Source organism: Centruroides vittatus, unplaced genomic scaffold (assembly GCF_030686945.1).
Source record: "Centruroides vittatus isolate TY-2023 unplaced genomic scaffold, ASM3068694v2 contig_1773, whole genome shotgun sequence".
NCBI classification, from domain to species: Eukaryota; Metazoa; Arthropoda; class Arachnida; order Scorpiones; family Buthidae; genus Centruroides; species Centruroides vittatus.
Genome location: NW_027121084.1, coordinates 271,578 through 287,183, shown reverse-complemented (window position 1 = coordinate 287,183; position 15,606 = coordinate 271,578). Strand labels below are relative to the sequence as shown.

General features: G+C 26.0%; 1 protein-coding gene across 4 annotated transcripts in view; it reads right to left on the bottom strand.

Annotated features, from left to right (window-relative positions):
• The window catches only part of Chd1 (chromodomain-helicase-DNA-binding protein 1), a 142,119-nt gene that overhangs the window by 81,147 nt on the left and 45,366 nt on the right, over window positions 1–15,606 (bottom strand). For all 4 annotated transcript variants that reach the window (XM_067263341.1, XM_067263340.1, XM_067263342.1 and 1 more), the window contains 3 exons: window positions 8,254–8,309; window positions 5,729–6,019; window positions 3,855–3,988 (listed from right to left, as the gene is read on the bottom strand). In XM_067263341.1, the coding sequence (XP_067119442.1) occupies window positions 3,855–3,988; window positions 5,729–6,019; window positions 8,254–8,309 (481 nt within the window). The remainder of the gene's footprint in view (window positions 1–3,854; window positions 3,989–5,728; window positions 6,020–8,253; window positions 8,310–15,606) is intronic.

Sequence of the window (15,606 nt, the reverse complement as noted above, 5' to 3'; positions counted from 1 at the left end):
ATCATCATTGACAAAATAATGACTGATAAGTTCTGCTCTGCACATTTTAACCTATCTGGAAGGATAGGGAGAGAAAATTCATGTATGAAAATGAAATATAAATTTATACCAAAACCAGTATTTTTCAATTGGATAAAATAAAGTCAATAACTAAAAAGAAGTTTTGAGATTTGATAATAAATTAATTGAAAAATTATTAAAAGTGAGATCACTAAGGTAAAAAGATAATTAACAAGATATCATACTCATTTATTATTTTTTTAATAATTATCATATTATAGTACACTATGTAAAAATAGACTTAAATTAAATCTTAAAAATAATTTAAACCATTAAATGTAGAAGTCTAAAAGTTACATAAATATTTAGCTGTAAATGTTTTGGTCTACATTAGGCCATTCTCAACCCAACATACATCTATAGATATATACAGTGGTGATATTCAGTGGGTTTGCACAGGTTTGGCTGAACTGTTGGTAAAATTTTCAGTTTTCCGAACCGTGTTAAACACACTTAACATTTCTCAGTGGTTTTGTTTTTTTTTTAAAAGTATATTAAAATATACGTATTATACATTGTAATACTACTAAACTAGAGTCTTATACCCCATTTGCACCGAGCATTTCAATCTAGATTGTGAGCAAGGTCAGGGACTATGCCTTGGCGCAATCTCTCTTGACTGAAACGAGGTTTAATCGCGATCGATTCAAGAGAGTTCTTGAAACTAGATCCAGTCATAAGAGAGATCCCACAATCTCACGTGCATGAGAAAATACAAGATGGCTGTGGAACATGTGTCGGGCTATGGACAGCGAAATAAAAAGGATATTGTATTTCGAGAGATGATGACATCTGTCTATTATCAGCGGTGCCATTCGGGGTGAAAAATTTCTCTGCCTAGAATTAGAAGAAGGGGAAAAAAAAAAAAAAAAAAAAGTCGACAGCACAAATACGCCACTGATTATTAGATATATCGCAAGAAAAGGTATTGTATTTATTTCTAGCCAAAACTTCCATTTCGTTTGTTGGTGATTGTCGAGGAAAAATTCCCTGCTAGCGAACCCTTTGTTAACTATTTCGAATATTACGACTGGATATATATAGACAATGTTTGTTTGTTCGCTATAAGTACAGCACTAAAAATTGCCATTTTTTGCTGATTGGTTCGTGTTTGGGGATAATCATATTACATATGAATCAATGGAATGCTGCAATAATTTAAATCAACGTAAATTTTGACTTTTTTTTTTTTTGGCTTTATGCAGACCATGTTATATCAAATCAGCATTAATCGAGGCAGCATTAAGCGGGGTCTTATTGTATTTGAATAATAATCACAATATTAGAATTACGTTTTAGATCAGATGTAATAAAGAATTTAAATGCAATATATTCTAAAAATAAAATAAAACAATTTCCAACCTCATGTGACAGAAAACACTTTGCCTTTATACATTTAGTACTGTTATCAAATTTATAAACAAAGCTTACTGGAATTGTTTTTATACAGTAAAATAACAACCTTTTATTCCCGTTCCAGCAATATTTTAATTACGTAAAAACGTTTTCAACTGCTTTAAGCAGCTATCATCAGTTAAACAACAAAAAAGAACGTAGAATTATAAAATTATGAAAATAAGAACGAAGAGTTCTAAATTCACGAAAAATTAAACGAAATTCTATTGTGCTCGCGCAAATTGTTGGTAACGCGCTTGCGCGTTAATCCAAACATAAAACAAAAAGGTAGTAACATATCAACCTAGGCATCGTAAAATATTACATTAAATATAACGATAAACTAAAAGTGGCATTTTAATGATGTTCTGTCGCTTTAACAATGCTCCGTTGATTTAGGTTATCAAAGAAGGATTTCCAGGCTGATGCTAACGTGTCCGCATCTCTATGGTTGATGCAGTTTGTGGTTAAATGAGCTGTGTGTATTTCCATTTTTTCAATGTGTTTAACCTCTTGTCTTGATCTTGCAACCCTCACAATTGAGGCTTTATCCCAAAATACCGTTATCCCTTGCCCTTTCGCAAATGCTGCCAGTACCGTAGAATCAACATTCTTGTTCACCGACTGCTTAGGCTCATATACTCTCTGTTTTAGGCTTCTCATCGTAGCGCCGACATATACTAGATTACATGCAGATTCCTATGCCTCGCTACCTTCTTAACTACTGTGATGAAATATACTCCTGTTCTGTCATTGTGCTTTTCTTTTCTCTTATCGTTTCTCAAGATACTGTACACCGTTGGGTTACGCCTGTATATTATGTGCAGATTCCTATGCCTCACTACCTTCTTAACTACTTTAATACCGTTTCTAAGTAAAGTAGTTAAGAAGGTAGCGAGGCATAGGAATCTGCATGTAATCTAGTATATGTCGGCGCTATGATGAGAAGCCTAAAACAGAGAGTATATGAGCCTAAGCAGTCGGTGAACAAGAATGTTGATTCTACGGTACTGGCAGCATTTGCGAAAGGGCAAGGGATAACGGTATTTTGGGATAAAGCCTCAATTGTGAGGGTTGCAAGATCAAGACAAGAGGTTAAACACATTGAAAAAATGGAAATACACACAGCTCATTTAACCACAAACTGCATCAACCATAGAGATGCGGACACGTTAGCATCAGCCTGGAAATCCTTCTTTGATAACCTAAATCAACGGAGCATTGTTAAAGAGACAGAACATCATTAAAATGCCACTTTTAGTTTATCGTTATATTTAATGTAATATTTTACGATGCCTAGGTTGATATGTTACTACCTTTTTGTTTTATGTTTGGATTAACGCGCAAGCGCGTTACCAACAATTTGCGCGAGCACAATAGAATTTCGTTTAATTTTTCGTGAATTTAGAACTCTTCGTTCTTATTTTCATAATTTTATAATTCTACGTTCTTTTTTGTTGTTTAACTGATGATAGCTGCTTAAAGCAGTTGAAAACGTTTTTATGTAATTAAAATATTGCTGGAATGGGAAAAAAGGTTGTTATTTTACTGTCAAATTTATAATATTTATTAATTAAAAGTTATAACTTACCAAGAGTCAGAAATTTAGAAAGTTAAAAATGGTTAATGTAAAAATCACTAAAGTCAACTATCAAAGTGTCTAAACTGAATTAAAATAATAATGGATTTATTCCTTAGTATAAAAAATTCTATTCATAAAGAAAATTTATGTAAATTGAATAAATTGAAATAAATTAATAAATAATATAAATATAACATAATTGTTATCACTTACAGATAATACATAATTTACTGTAAAATTAAAGTTCTATCATAAACTAAAGACATTTTATTTCTTTCATCTCTCTTTTTATCAGAGAATAATAATTTAGAAAATAGTTAATATTTCAACTATATCATTTTGTTAACAATAAACATTTTGACTATCAGAAATCTTACAAAGTTAAGAATTCTAATAATAAATAAAATTTTAAAATGATTAAAGTTGTCTTTTTTATATTATTACATTTAAGTAGTAATACAGAAATAACAAATTATAAGTTTTTCAATTTGAAATTTTAGTAGTATTAGTGATTATAAGGAAACAAAATATTATAATAATAAAAATCAATCAGTGTATTTTATATATAAATATAATTATTATTTATGTTAAATATCGAAAGACATTTAATTTTTATTAGAAATTTTTCATATTATGCTAAATCCAATATTCAGTTCAATTTATAACTTGGATATCTGCTTATAAATAATTAACGTCATACAAGAAATCTGATTTTTAACGTTGATTATAAAAGAATATACATATTTAAATTATTTTACATAAAACTTTAAATGTATCCATTAATTCAGTCTTTGTATTTACATCCAATTTATCTCACCTCCTTTTTTTCCAATTCTGTGATCAAGAACTCGTTCAATTGTTTCTGAATTGTCTGCTTCCATAGAGGCATCACCATAATCAACTTCAATTAAATCATCAGAATCTGTTTCATCCATACTTTCTTCTTTATAACTAATAGAATTATAAAATACATTATAAAAAAATTTTGGATTTCATTATTTTGAATTTTTTAATATTTAAAAAAGTATTAAATTTTACTGAAAATGTAATATTCAATATACACAATAAATTTTAGGAAATATAAAAATTAGCTGTATGTCATATAAAATATATTATTCTGTCAATAGTTATTTAAAAAAAATCAATATTCTTTTATTAAATATATAGATAAAATTTAAAAATTGATTAAAAATATAATAATAATAAAACAGACCAAGTTTTTTAAATCTGAAAGTATTCAATATTTAAATTTTTTGCACACTGTTTAAGATCACCAGTCTTTTATATTTTTTTAAATTCAATTAAAACAAAGTCTATATATCTTATAGATTCATCCATTTGTTTGAATTAATAAATATACATGTTGTTTGATAGAAAAAAAAAACAGTTAAATATGCCTAAAATGATGATAAAAACATGATTATAATGAATTTTCCAAAGTCCAGCCACAACACTAAATCTGCACACTTATAATGAAATTTGCCCTGTCCCTGATATGGCTTAATGAAAACATTTACTGGCTTTGATTAACCCATTTTCCCTGAATGTAAAGTTAGTATATTTTAATTAACAATTTAATAATTTTTTGAATTCTCCTGTCAAAATATCTAAATAAAACTTTTACTACCATTTCTTAAGCACACTAAGCTATAATATATAATACAATTTTATTTATTTAAAAACAAATACATGATGCTGCATTTAAACAATAAAATCTCATGGATTACTTCTACTTTTATTGGTAACAATATTAACATTAATTTCAAATTATAATATCAGAATGAATTTTGCAAGTTCAGTTAAGGAAACAAGTGATACACTAACTAAGTTACATGTTTGCATTTTCTATAAACAAAAATTAAAATTAATAAAAGTAAAAACCGAAAGTTTTCATTTAACTATATTTTTTGCATCAGGAAATGTTAATATTGAGGTAATTAACTGTTTATTTAAAAATTTTATTAATTAATAAACCATCACACAATAACTGACATAAAATTTTCATATTATCATCATAATTTTTAAATAATACTCTTAAATGTCAATATAATAAAATTGACTTTTAATAATTATTTTGTAATTCTATATATAAGTTCTTGTAAAAATTTTTAATAATTACACTTTATTAGGGACCGCATTAAAAAAAACGCATAAAAGAAAATCTCACGAAACTTCACGAATGGCTGTAAATAATAGTTTTCGCGACACAATTTAAAAATATTTTTTTTATGCGGTCAACAGGGACCGCATAAAAAAAGTCTCACATAGAAAATAACTCAAAACCGTACGAAATAGAATTTATTGACAACAGATGTCAGCACTTGACTGCATCGTCTGGTCTATCGTCTGTTTTACATATTTTTGTCCAGGTGGTGTTTTGTTGACTTAAAAAGTAAATTATTTCATTTTTCGCATATTCATGCAATAATATTACTGTAATAAGTGCATTTATGCTATAATAAGTTTATTTAGCTATAATAAGTCAACGTAAGACATGACGAATCGCACGAGACTAGTCGCCAACTATACCGCACAAATTAAAATTTCGCATTAAAAAAATCGCACAAATAAAAATCGCACATAAAAAGAGCGCATAAAAACAGGTTTGACTGTATAAGTTCTTGTAAAAATTTTTAATAATTACACTTTATTCTTCTAAAAATAATTTATATCAATTAATTGAACACAAACCTAATTTTCTTTTTCGTCTGCCTCAAATTTCTCTTTGCATCTGTGTCACTATCAGAATCTTCATCCATAGATGTTGACATTTTTCTCTTTTTTCTATTTGATCGATTATTTTGAAATGACCTAGATAACCTGTTTAAGTTTTTACTTGTTCTTAAATTTTTCAATGACGAGCCAACAGGTCTACGGGAAGTTGTGCGATTTGGAATTATAGACCTGGATCGGGTTAATGGTTCACTGTTATCATCATCACTATCAGAATCAGTGTCTTCACTGCCTTGCCAGTCAGCAGAACTTTAAATAAATAAAATATGTTTTAACAACATGTTAACAGTATAATTGTTCCATTTATAATTGTATAATATTAGAAAAATTATATATATATATTAAAGGTAATACATAAAGATCAATCATACAAATATTGTTGTACATTTGTACTTTTATATTTGTATATACAATGAAATAATTGTTTGTTTCAGAAGTTTGATATAAAAAACTAAAAAAATTATTTATTTTTATTTTAAATTTACAATTTCAGTGAATCAATTTAGTAAGAATACTAATTAAGCAAAAACGAACTGAACTTGGTCAAAATAAATGTAACTTGTGAATGTTGGATATATCTTTTTATTTTATATTTATTTTTTTTTATAAATTTACTGTAAAGGATATTATTATCAAACAAATGATAATTATAACATTATTTTATGCTGTTTAAAACATGTTATTAATAGTCTTATGTGTTGTAATATCTGATCAAAAATCCCCAAAAAAATCGAAATCAATTTAAAACAATTATCTAAAAAAATGTATTTTAGAAAAATGTATATTAATTTGAAAGTAAAAGGAATGATGTCATATAGAAGAAAAGTGACAGTTAATATTTTAATGTTTCAGATATGTTTTACAAAAGATAAAAAATTAACTAAAACACTGGCACACAATTAACATACTTTTTGCTTTAATGTTATTTTGTGAGTTACTCATTTCTTTAGAATGCTGCTATTAATTTTGAAAACTAAAAAGCTGAATTTTCTTAACCTGAACTGTATATTTGAATATGAGTAGTTAAATTCAAACCATTATGATTTACATCTTTTTCTGATTATAATATAATAAATTTAATAACTGATTTGCTAATGTCAGATATCATCACATTATTGACTATCACTAGTTTCAATGAGGTTTTTTGGCTCTTTTTCCCTTGTGGGCACTGAGAAGGCCTGTTAATCATACCCATTATGGTTATGGCTAGGCTCATAATAAAATAGTTGGGTTGTGAGGAATGGGACCCAACATATCCCAAAACGGATTGCCCCCAAAAATTCCTGGGAGCTTCAATGGGCTGGTGATAGGAATAGAACCAGACCGTAAACGTAAGTGTCTGGCTTGTATTTAATTTGGATTCTTCAGATTAGTAGGCAAATGTTATTTTGTGTCCATTCAGTACAATAAATAGTTAAATTTAAGTTTATGGAGTTCTGATCATTTTGAAATTAAGATAAAATTTTGGAAAACTAAAATTAGTGTTTATGGTGTATAAAAATTTATTATTATTTAAAATACTGTTAAAGATTTATTAATTCTTGTGATTACATACTAATGAAAACAATCAGACAAATTTTTTTTTGTTATTCTCTTTTATCAATAGTCAAAATAAGTTGTATAGCTACTTCCCAGTTAATTAGAAATGTATTTATCCCACCAATTTTGTATGCTATTATGGTTTCTAAAAATTGATTTATTATAATTAATTTCACATGCAACCATTCTGACTACAACATGACCACTTATCATAAGTGAAAACAAAATTTTACGAGATAGTAATAATATATCAGGAATAACCGATTTAGGGAACTAACCATACTTATTTTAAAACTTTTTAATATGTTCGTTTCTCTAAAATTCTGAAATTTTTATTTTACTTTTTAAAATAGTGAATTTTATTCTTTTATACATTCGGTTTACATACAGTATAAGCTGAATATGACCAAAGTGAAGCCAAAAATGTTTCAAAGGAAGTATTTCTGGTTTTCTAAAGCAAGCAGATGTTGTACAATGGATGATGACAACATTCATATAAAAACCAAATCCAAATTATTATAACTAAATGATAAAACAAGATTAACTCGAAAGTTAATCTAGTGTCATCATTTAGTAATAACAACAACATTGTTAAGCAATATTCAAGAAAATGTATGTGGTAGTTAAGTTTTAGTGAATATACAAGTAAAAAAGAAAGGGGGGGAAAATTGTTAAGCAAGTTAGAAAAACGCTGCATTCATTGAAATTACAAAAGAAATATTTACAATTAAATATAGTCAAGCTGACTAATCTGATCATTTGTGTCCTGACCATAATGCATCTTCAGTTAACAAAATACTAAATTATTTTTATCACTAATTATCTTTCTAACTTGACAAACTATTAATGTATATATAATTACATTTACAAATATTGGTATAATATGTTACTATCAATGGTATTAATAATTTTTTTATATAGTTTATATTTAAACAAGAACTAACTCTTTTCTTTTTCCTCTTTTCTGGGCTTCTCTCTGACTGTCACTGGCATCGGAATCCTATATAAAAATATTTTTGTATTATTAAATAAAACATAAAATATGCAAATTGTAATAAAAAGAATTTCATACAATTTTAAAACCAAATATAACTACTTTTAAGCACAATAAAATGTAAAATAAAATAAACGAAAATTCTGAAATAAAGTCTATTTAAAATATAAAACAAAATTAAAAAATTAGTTTTAACAAAATTCAATGTTGAATCACTAAATAAATAATTATAATTTGAGTATCTTTGTAAAATAATCATCATATCACATTTTTATCATAAAATTATGAAATATAATTTATCAATTTTTTGATTCTTAATGACAATTAAGTTTTGTCAGCTGGAAATTGATCTATTTTGATTTTCAGTTAATTAAAATTAAGTAGATTGTACCTATATTCCCCATAGACATTAACATTGCAATTATGTTGCAAAATTTTAAGACCTTTATAGATAATTTAAGCAAAAATAAATCACATTATGTATCACAAATGATGTTTTACATATATATGAGAAAGATGGTTTAACCAAATGACCTGTCACATCTGATTGTATATCTTCCTCTAACTTGTAATGGAATTCTTTCAGAATACTAAATGTCATCGTTTCAAAGCTCTAATATCATTTTGGAATACTTTCATTCTGTTTTAATAAATTTTGTAAAAATAAATTTAAATCTCAACTTTACAATGTTTTTAAGTTTAATTTTTATGATTCAATTAATAGGAAATGTTATTCTTACAAAAAGCTCATTTTCTTTTTATATTTTATTATTATTTCATTATATATTTCCGATTATTTAAACATTGACTAATTGAAATTTTTCTTAGGTCTCTAAAAATTCAAATTAACAAGAGTTTACCAAATTTATTTTATAAAGATAGAATTTAAAAAAGTTTTTGTTTCTTTTCAAAATTAGTATTAACCTTTAAAGTTTTAAGAGTAAAATTCAAAATATTTATAATAATGGAATAAAATATATGAGTTCAGTCTTGCTAAGATAAAGAAATAATATTTATAAAACAAATTCCAAAGAATAATTTCTGTATCTTCAATCAGTTTTACTAAAACAGAAAAGTACAGAATAGTACAAAAGTATCTATCGACTGTATATTCCCATGGATAAGACGATAGTTGAATCATAAAAAAAGACCCCAAAAATCCGGGGTTGTCTTATAGGACAGATACAAAAAAATTAGACTGAAATTTATATAAATTAAAACCATTATAAAAAAACGGACAAATCATAATTATTTACTAGTAGAGAGTAGGGCATGTCCACAAAATAGAATAGCCCGTACAACGTTTTTGTGAATAATCAAGGTCATTACCCAAATGCCTGAATCAGTGCAAACGTTTGCAACAATAGCAAGGCAGAAAATAAAATTTGTTCATTCGAAAAATTACGGAATAGGACACAATTCTGTATATGCTATACAGTATTATTATCCAGATGATGATTGCTGAGCTAAACTAAATTCATAGGCCGTTGATAGTTTGGGGGTTGTCTTATAGGACAGATATATGCTAAAACTATAAAACTTTTACGAAAACTTATACCTTGTCTTATCTGAAGGTCATCTTATTCGTGGAAATATATGGTATTTTAAAATATCTGTTTCTTTATCAGAAATAAAGCACAATATTGAGAAATTTGTTACGACTCATTACACATTTCAGCATCATGTTGTGATGGTGAAAATTTTTTCAAAAATAATTATCAGTTCTATAGATTAAAAAGACTTCGACAGAAATTTTCATTTCTGAACACTGTTAATTCCAAAAATTATCTAATCATGATTTGCTAATCAGTAACGAGAGAATTTAAATCATATTGGTAAATTCAAATAAATTACTTCACAGTAATGATGAGAAAAAAAATAGTACTATTAATGAAAGCAGATATATTGACATTATGATATTCATTACATTTAAGAGTTTTCATTAATCACAGTTTGTCTTTTTATTCTATTTTTCAAAAGTTGTAAACGGGGATTTCCAATTACATCATTCCCTTTTCCAGATAAGCAAACTCAAACATTTTGAAATTATAATGCCTTTGAAATTTCAACGTTTATTTTTGTTCTAAAATTTCACTTAACTCCATTTTAGAGCTTCTGTCATTTAAAAATTTATTTGTTTAGTACTTTCAAACATCTTAATTCATTTTTCAAAGTACTTTTTCTTTTTTGAGTATTTTAAATTTAATTCTATATTTTTATGTTTATCTCATGCATTAGTTCATCTGCTTTTTTTCTCCAACATCATATTCCAAATAATATGCAACACACTAGAGTTTAAATAAATTAACTTAAACTACTTAACTATTAAATAATTCATTTATTTAATATTTAAATTCTTCTTGAAATTTGTATATTTTTTGGGGTTTTGCATTATATTTGAATTTAACAAAATGGTCTGAAGATATAGGAACATATTAAATAAATTTAAATTAAATTTTAAATAATTACATATTTAAAAACAATTTTAGAATTTACTGTTGTTTTCATGAATGCTATCTAATTAATTATCACAATTATATGTTTGTAATATTTTTCATACAATCAAGTTCACAAATATTTCTGAGTACAATACTTATCTTCAGAAAAATTTATTACAAATAAAGAAATAAAATCATATAAATTATAATTATAATTCCAAAAAGCAAATAACTTCAATAACTAAAGTAATAAATGTAAATAAAAGATTCTAAGAATTATATAAAATGCTATTTCTAGATAAAGCACCAGCTGTGTTTCTGTTATGAAAATAATAATTATTTCATAGCAGTGTTATACAAGTACCACAGAACAAAATACATAAGTGTCTGATAATACAGTAAACTAAGATAGATTTATATATTAATCAATCAATTAATATAACTGTAATCATTAAATTAGATGCATGGTGACTTAATCACATACCTTTAGTTCAAATTACATAACATCTACACATTTAATTACCCAGGTTATAACTTGACTTGATAATGAATACCATCATCATTTGATCACTAAAGTATTCAAAATTAACGAAGTCAATAATATTTTTGTCTTGTCAAGAGCAAATCACTTTCATTTTTCATCAATTCCATTCAGCAATTGCATCAAAGTCATAATACATCTGTGATTTATATATATAATATACATATATAGCCTAAAATTTATCTTAAGTTATACAAAAAGGTTAAATTATCTTTTCCATAACCAAAAGATTGTAAAATTATATTAAACATAATAAATATATTTTATATAATTTCCTCTGTTCCAAAAAGAACCAAAATATAACTATTTTTGATTTTTAGTTTTTATAAGAGTGACATAATTGATTCAAGAACTAGCAATAAAACATAATCAACATAGAGTCTGAAATGAGACTTACACATTTTAAATTGCTGTCAAAATTCAGTGTATAAAGATAAATGCACTTAATGCAATGCATGAGAAAGAGTAACTGTGCAAGTTTTCCACAGAATTAATTGAGGAATGCAGAATAATTAGTTGTGGCATTGCACCCATGACTGTCAAAATAGCATCAGCTCAAGAGTAAGCACAAACTGTTATCTTCCAGTTAAATGATGCTCCTCCATATTTGAGTTGTCAAATGAAAGACTACCTGACAGAGCTTCTTGATTGTTGGATCAGGTGTGGCAACCTCATTCTATGGTTCCAGTGATCCCAACATTACATCCCTACACTTTCTTCTCTGGGAAAATTTGAAGAGCTGAATTTATGTGAATACCAAAATCAATGACTTCAAAAAGCATGTGTATGTATACAGGACACTGTTGCTTCTGTTATGCCACAGATGTTGCCTAATACATGGTAAGAAATTGAATATCATTTGCATATTCTCCATTAAACAGGAGGAGCACATGTAAAGATTTCATAATTTTGTGTAAAAAGAAATAAAGGTAGCACTGTACTGATCTTTGCAATAAAACGGGGAGTTTGTCTTCAAATTTCACACCTTACTTTTATTGTAGTTCTTACCTAATTTTACTTATAACCTTCAAAATGTATCAGTCTCAATCAAGACACCTGTAATTTAAATATCAGTACACTTGAAATAAAGGCATAGAAAATATTTAAATCATCAAGAGATAGCTTGATAATTTAAATAATTAATTACTCTATAATTATTAGTAGCAACTGTTTGCTATTAATAAAATTTAAGCCAACGTTTAACTGATATTTCATAAAAATACATGTTTTTTTCCTTTAAAAACATAAACAATAAAAAATTCAATGTTTTATCTACTTTTCAGAAGTATAAATCTTGTCAAAATAAATTGGTTTATTTCAGAATATTTCTACCTTGTTACAAGAATGGAATCCCATTATCATAACAAAAGATCCATAACAAATATTATTTTAATTCTTTAGGGATCTTCTAAACTATAAACACAAACTAAAATGTCTGCAAAATTTATAAGGATTATTTATATCTTAATATGAACTATATATATAAATTTTTCAGATATATAAGATATTCATTTTCATTATATTCAGCCAATTTTTGTTATGTAAGTAAAGAAAAAATTAATAATTGCATATTTAAATATAAAAACAAAACTGACAAGGTTTTCTGTTAGTAAAATCAATTAAACATAACTATGAAATCATAAACATTAACAAAGGTGGAAAAAAATTATTTTAAATATAGGAAAAATTTTCAGTAGAATTTGCTATGACTGATTGCCAAGACATCAGACTGCATAATTATAACAACATATTATAATGCTGCATTGATAAACAGGGAGAGAACTGCTTAGCTGCATATCAGCGATTCTCTTTTCAACAGAGTTAAAACATTTGATATTCTTTTTCATTCAATAAATTCAAGAAAAAACTTGGATACAATATACAAAAACTGTCATTTATACAGATTTATAAACTGACATCAAAGGATGAATGGCAAGCAGGCAAAGTAATAATTTGAAACACTGTTTTTGCCATTGAGACATTCCAAAAATTCCAACAACAAATGGACATCACACTATCCAACATCTAAACTTAAATATAAGTCAACAATATTAAATATTTGAAACAAACTTTAAATTTACACATTACACAATCAACAACCTAAATAAATTACAAAGATATGGCTTTCAGATTTGAAAAATATTTGCTTTCACACCATTTATTCATATAAATTTTGAAATACTGTTTTCAATTGTTACTAAAACTCCATTTCAAAACCACAGAAATATAAAAATAAATAATTGAAAATCGAATACGAAAAAAAATATTTACAAATATATAAAAAGAAAAAAAACAGAAAATAACAAAAGAAGAAACAAATATGTCAAAACTTTTTGTTCTTAAATATACATTTTAAAAGCATCTTAAGATTTACACTTTGGAAAAATTAAGTTATCTAGACTGAAAAAACTGATAGTCAATTCCAAGACTGAAGTAAATATAAAAAATCAGTGAAGAATTAAACAGATTGAAACAGTTAAGATCTCCCAACTTCAGACTTAGAAGAAATTTTCCTAATTTAGTAAGAAAAGCAGACTAGAAGTGAAATATAAATCAAATACAGCATCTATCATTAATAGTAAATAACTAAGGAAATAGTTTAAATACAAATAGTAAAAATATTTCTATTTAAAACACATTCTATTTTAGATTCTACAACTAATACAGTAACCTTTCATTATATCATTAATTCAGAATATCACACTTACTTTTTTTGTTTTTCAAATATAAAAGCACTTCATGTAAATAATTCCTAAAAAATTGATTGTCATTGAATTTCTACTGGCAAACATTACCTTATTCCAATTAATAATTTTTAAACTACCATTGTATGAAATACTACCCACAAAAAAGCAAGCCGGCATGAAGATTGAAAATAGACATAACAGATGGATAGATACATTGGTTATATCACACTATCTGATACATTGCTCATTTCATTTATCTCCCAATATGCATGACATAATGAAGGGATGCTGTAATTCCACATTATTCTTGACAATATTACTCTGAACATAATAAAAACATCTAAACTCTTATGTTTATTTCTTATTTATGAATATTATATTAATTTCAGAAAATGTTTGGAAATGTCTAATTTCAAATATTATTTCTTTAAAACTAAATTATAAATTAGATATTAAACCCACATAAAAATTAAATTAAGCTATTGTTAAACTATGTTCTGTAGAGATTTAATAAGTTTATTTTTTTTAAAAATCTATCCAGTATCTGCATATATTCTCATTAAGTCATTACTCAATGCAATGGATTATTTTTGATGTATGAAATTTAATTCAAAAATATATTTTATTAAATCTGTTTATTTTAATTATTATTATAAATTACTTATTAGTTTAACAGTTTTGTATTGGTGTTTAAATTTTTTACATATATTTTAAAATTTAATATCAGTTATCACTTCCTATAATTAGTCAATACTAATTATCAAATTCAAACAGTAAATGACTAATCAAGATGTTAATTATTGATGCATTCCTTAAAAAGTTGTTTCAAAAATACACATTCAAATTATTTTAGAGTTACATTTTTATTTTTGTATAGATTGATAAAACTAAACTAACTAAAAAATTAATAATGAAAAAATATTAAATTATAATTAAGAGGACAATTACTTAAAATTGATTTCTTCTTAACCATTATCAACCAACTTTATATTCTAGATCAATGGTGCGCAAACTATTTTCATTTTCGACCCCCATTTTGTGTAAAATTTTGTTGTGACCCCTGGATAGACAGTAGACTTTTTTTTAATCATCAACGTAGTTAAAGTAAAATTCTTTCTGGGATTTGTGCTTATGTTTCTGCCTTATTAGAGGTCTGAATAAAACACATAATTTTATTTATGCATATGGGTATAAATATTTATTTAATGAAAAACACTTATAAAAAAATTTTACATCATAAGAATTCAATGTGACATATGCACTTGCAAAGAACTCACAACCGCTTCTATGTTCAGATCTGTATTGGAAATCACAAGCGGCAAGTCATTCTCTATCTGTATTAGTACTTAATACAGACAACTGCTTTCGTAAAAAGAAAAAAAAATATAGTTCTATTTTTAGAAATAATATAATTTCATTTCACTATTTTACTGGTACCTGATACTTGTTGAAAAACAAAGATATTTTTTATTGTCAAATAAATTTCTTTGAATTTGGCGACCCTGAAAAATTTTCTCGTAACCCCCAGAGAGGTCATGACCCATGGTTTGCACATCACTGTTCTAGATTACCTTCTTTTTTCAACACATCAAGGTGTCATGACCTAGCTTATATTACTTTCTTCATTTAGACATTTA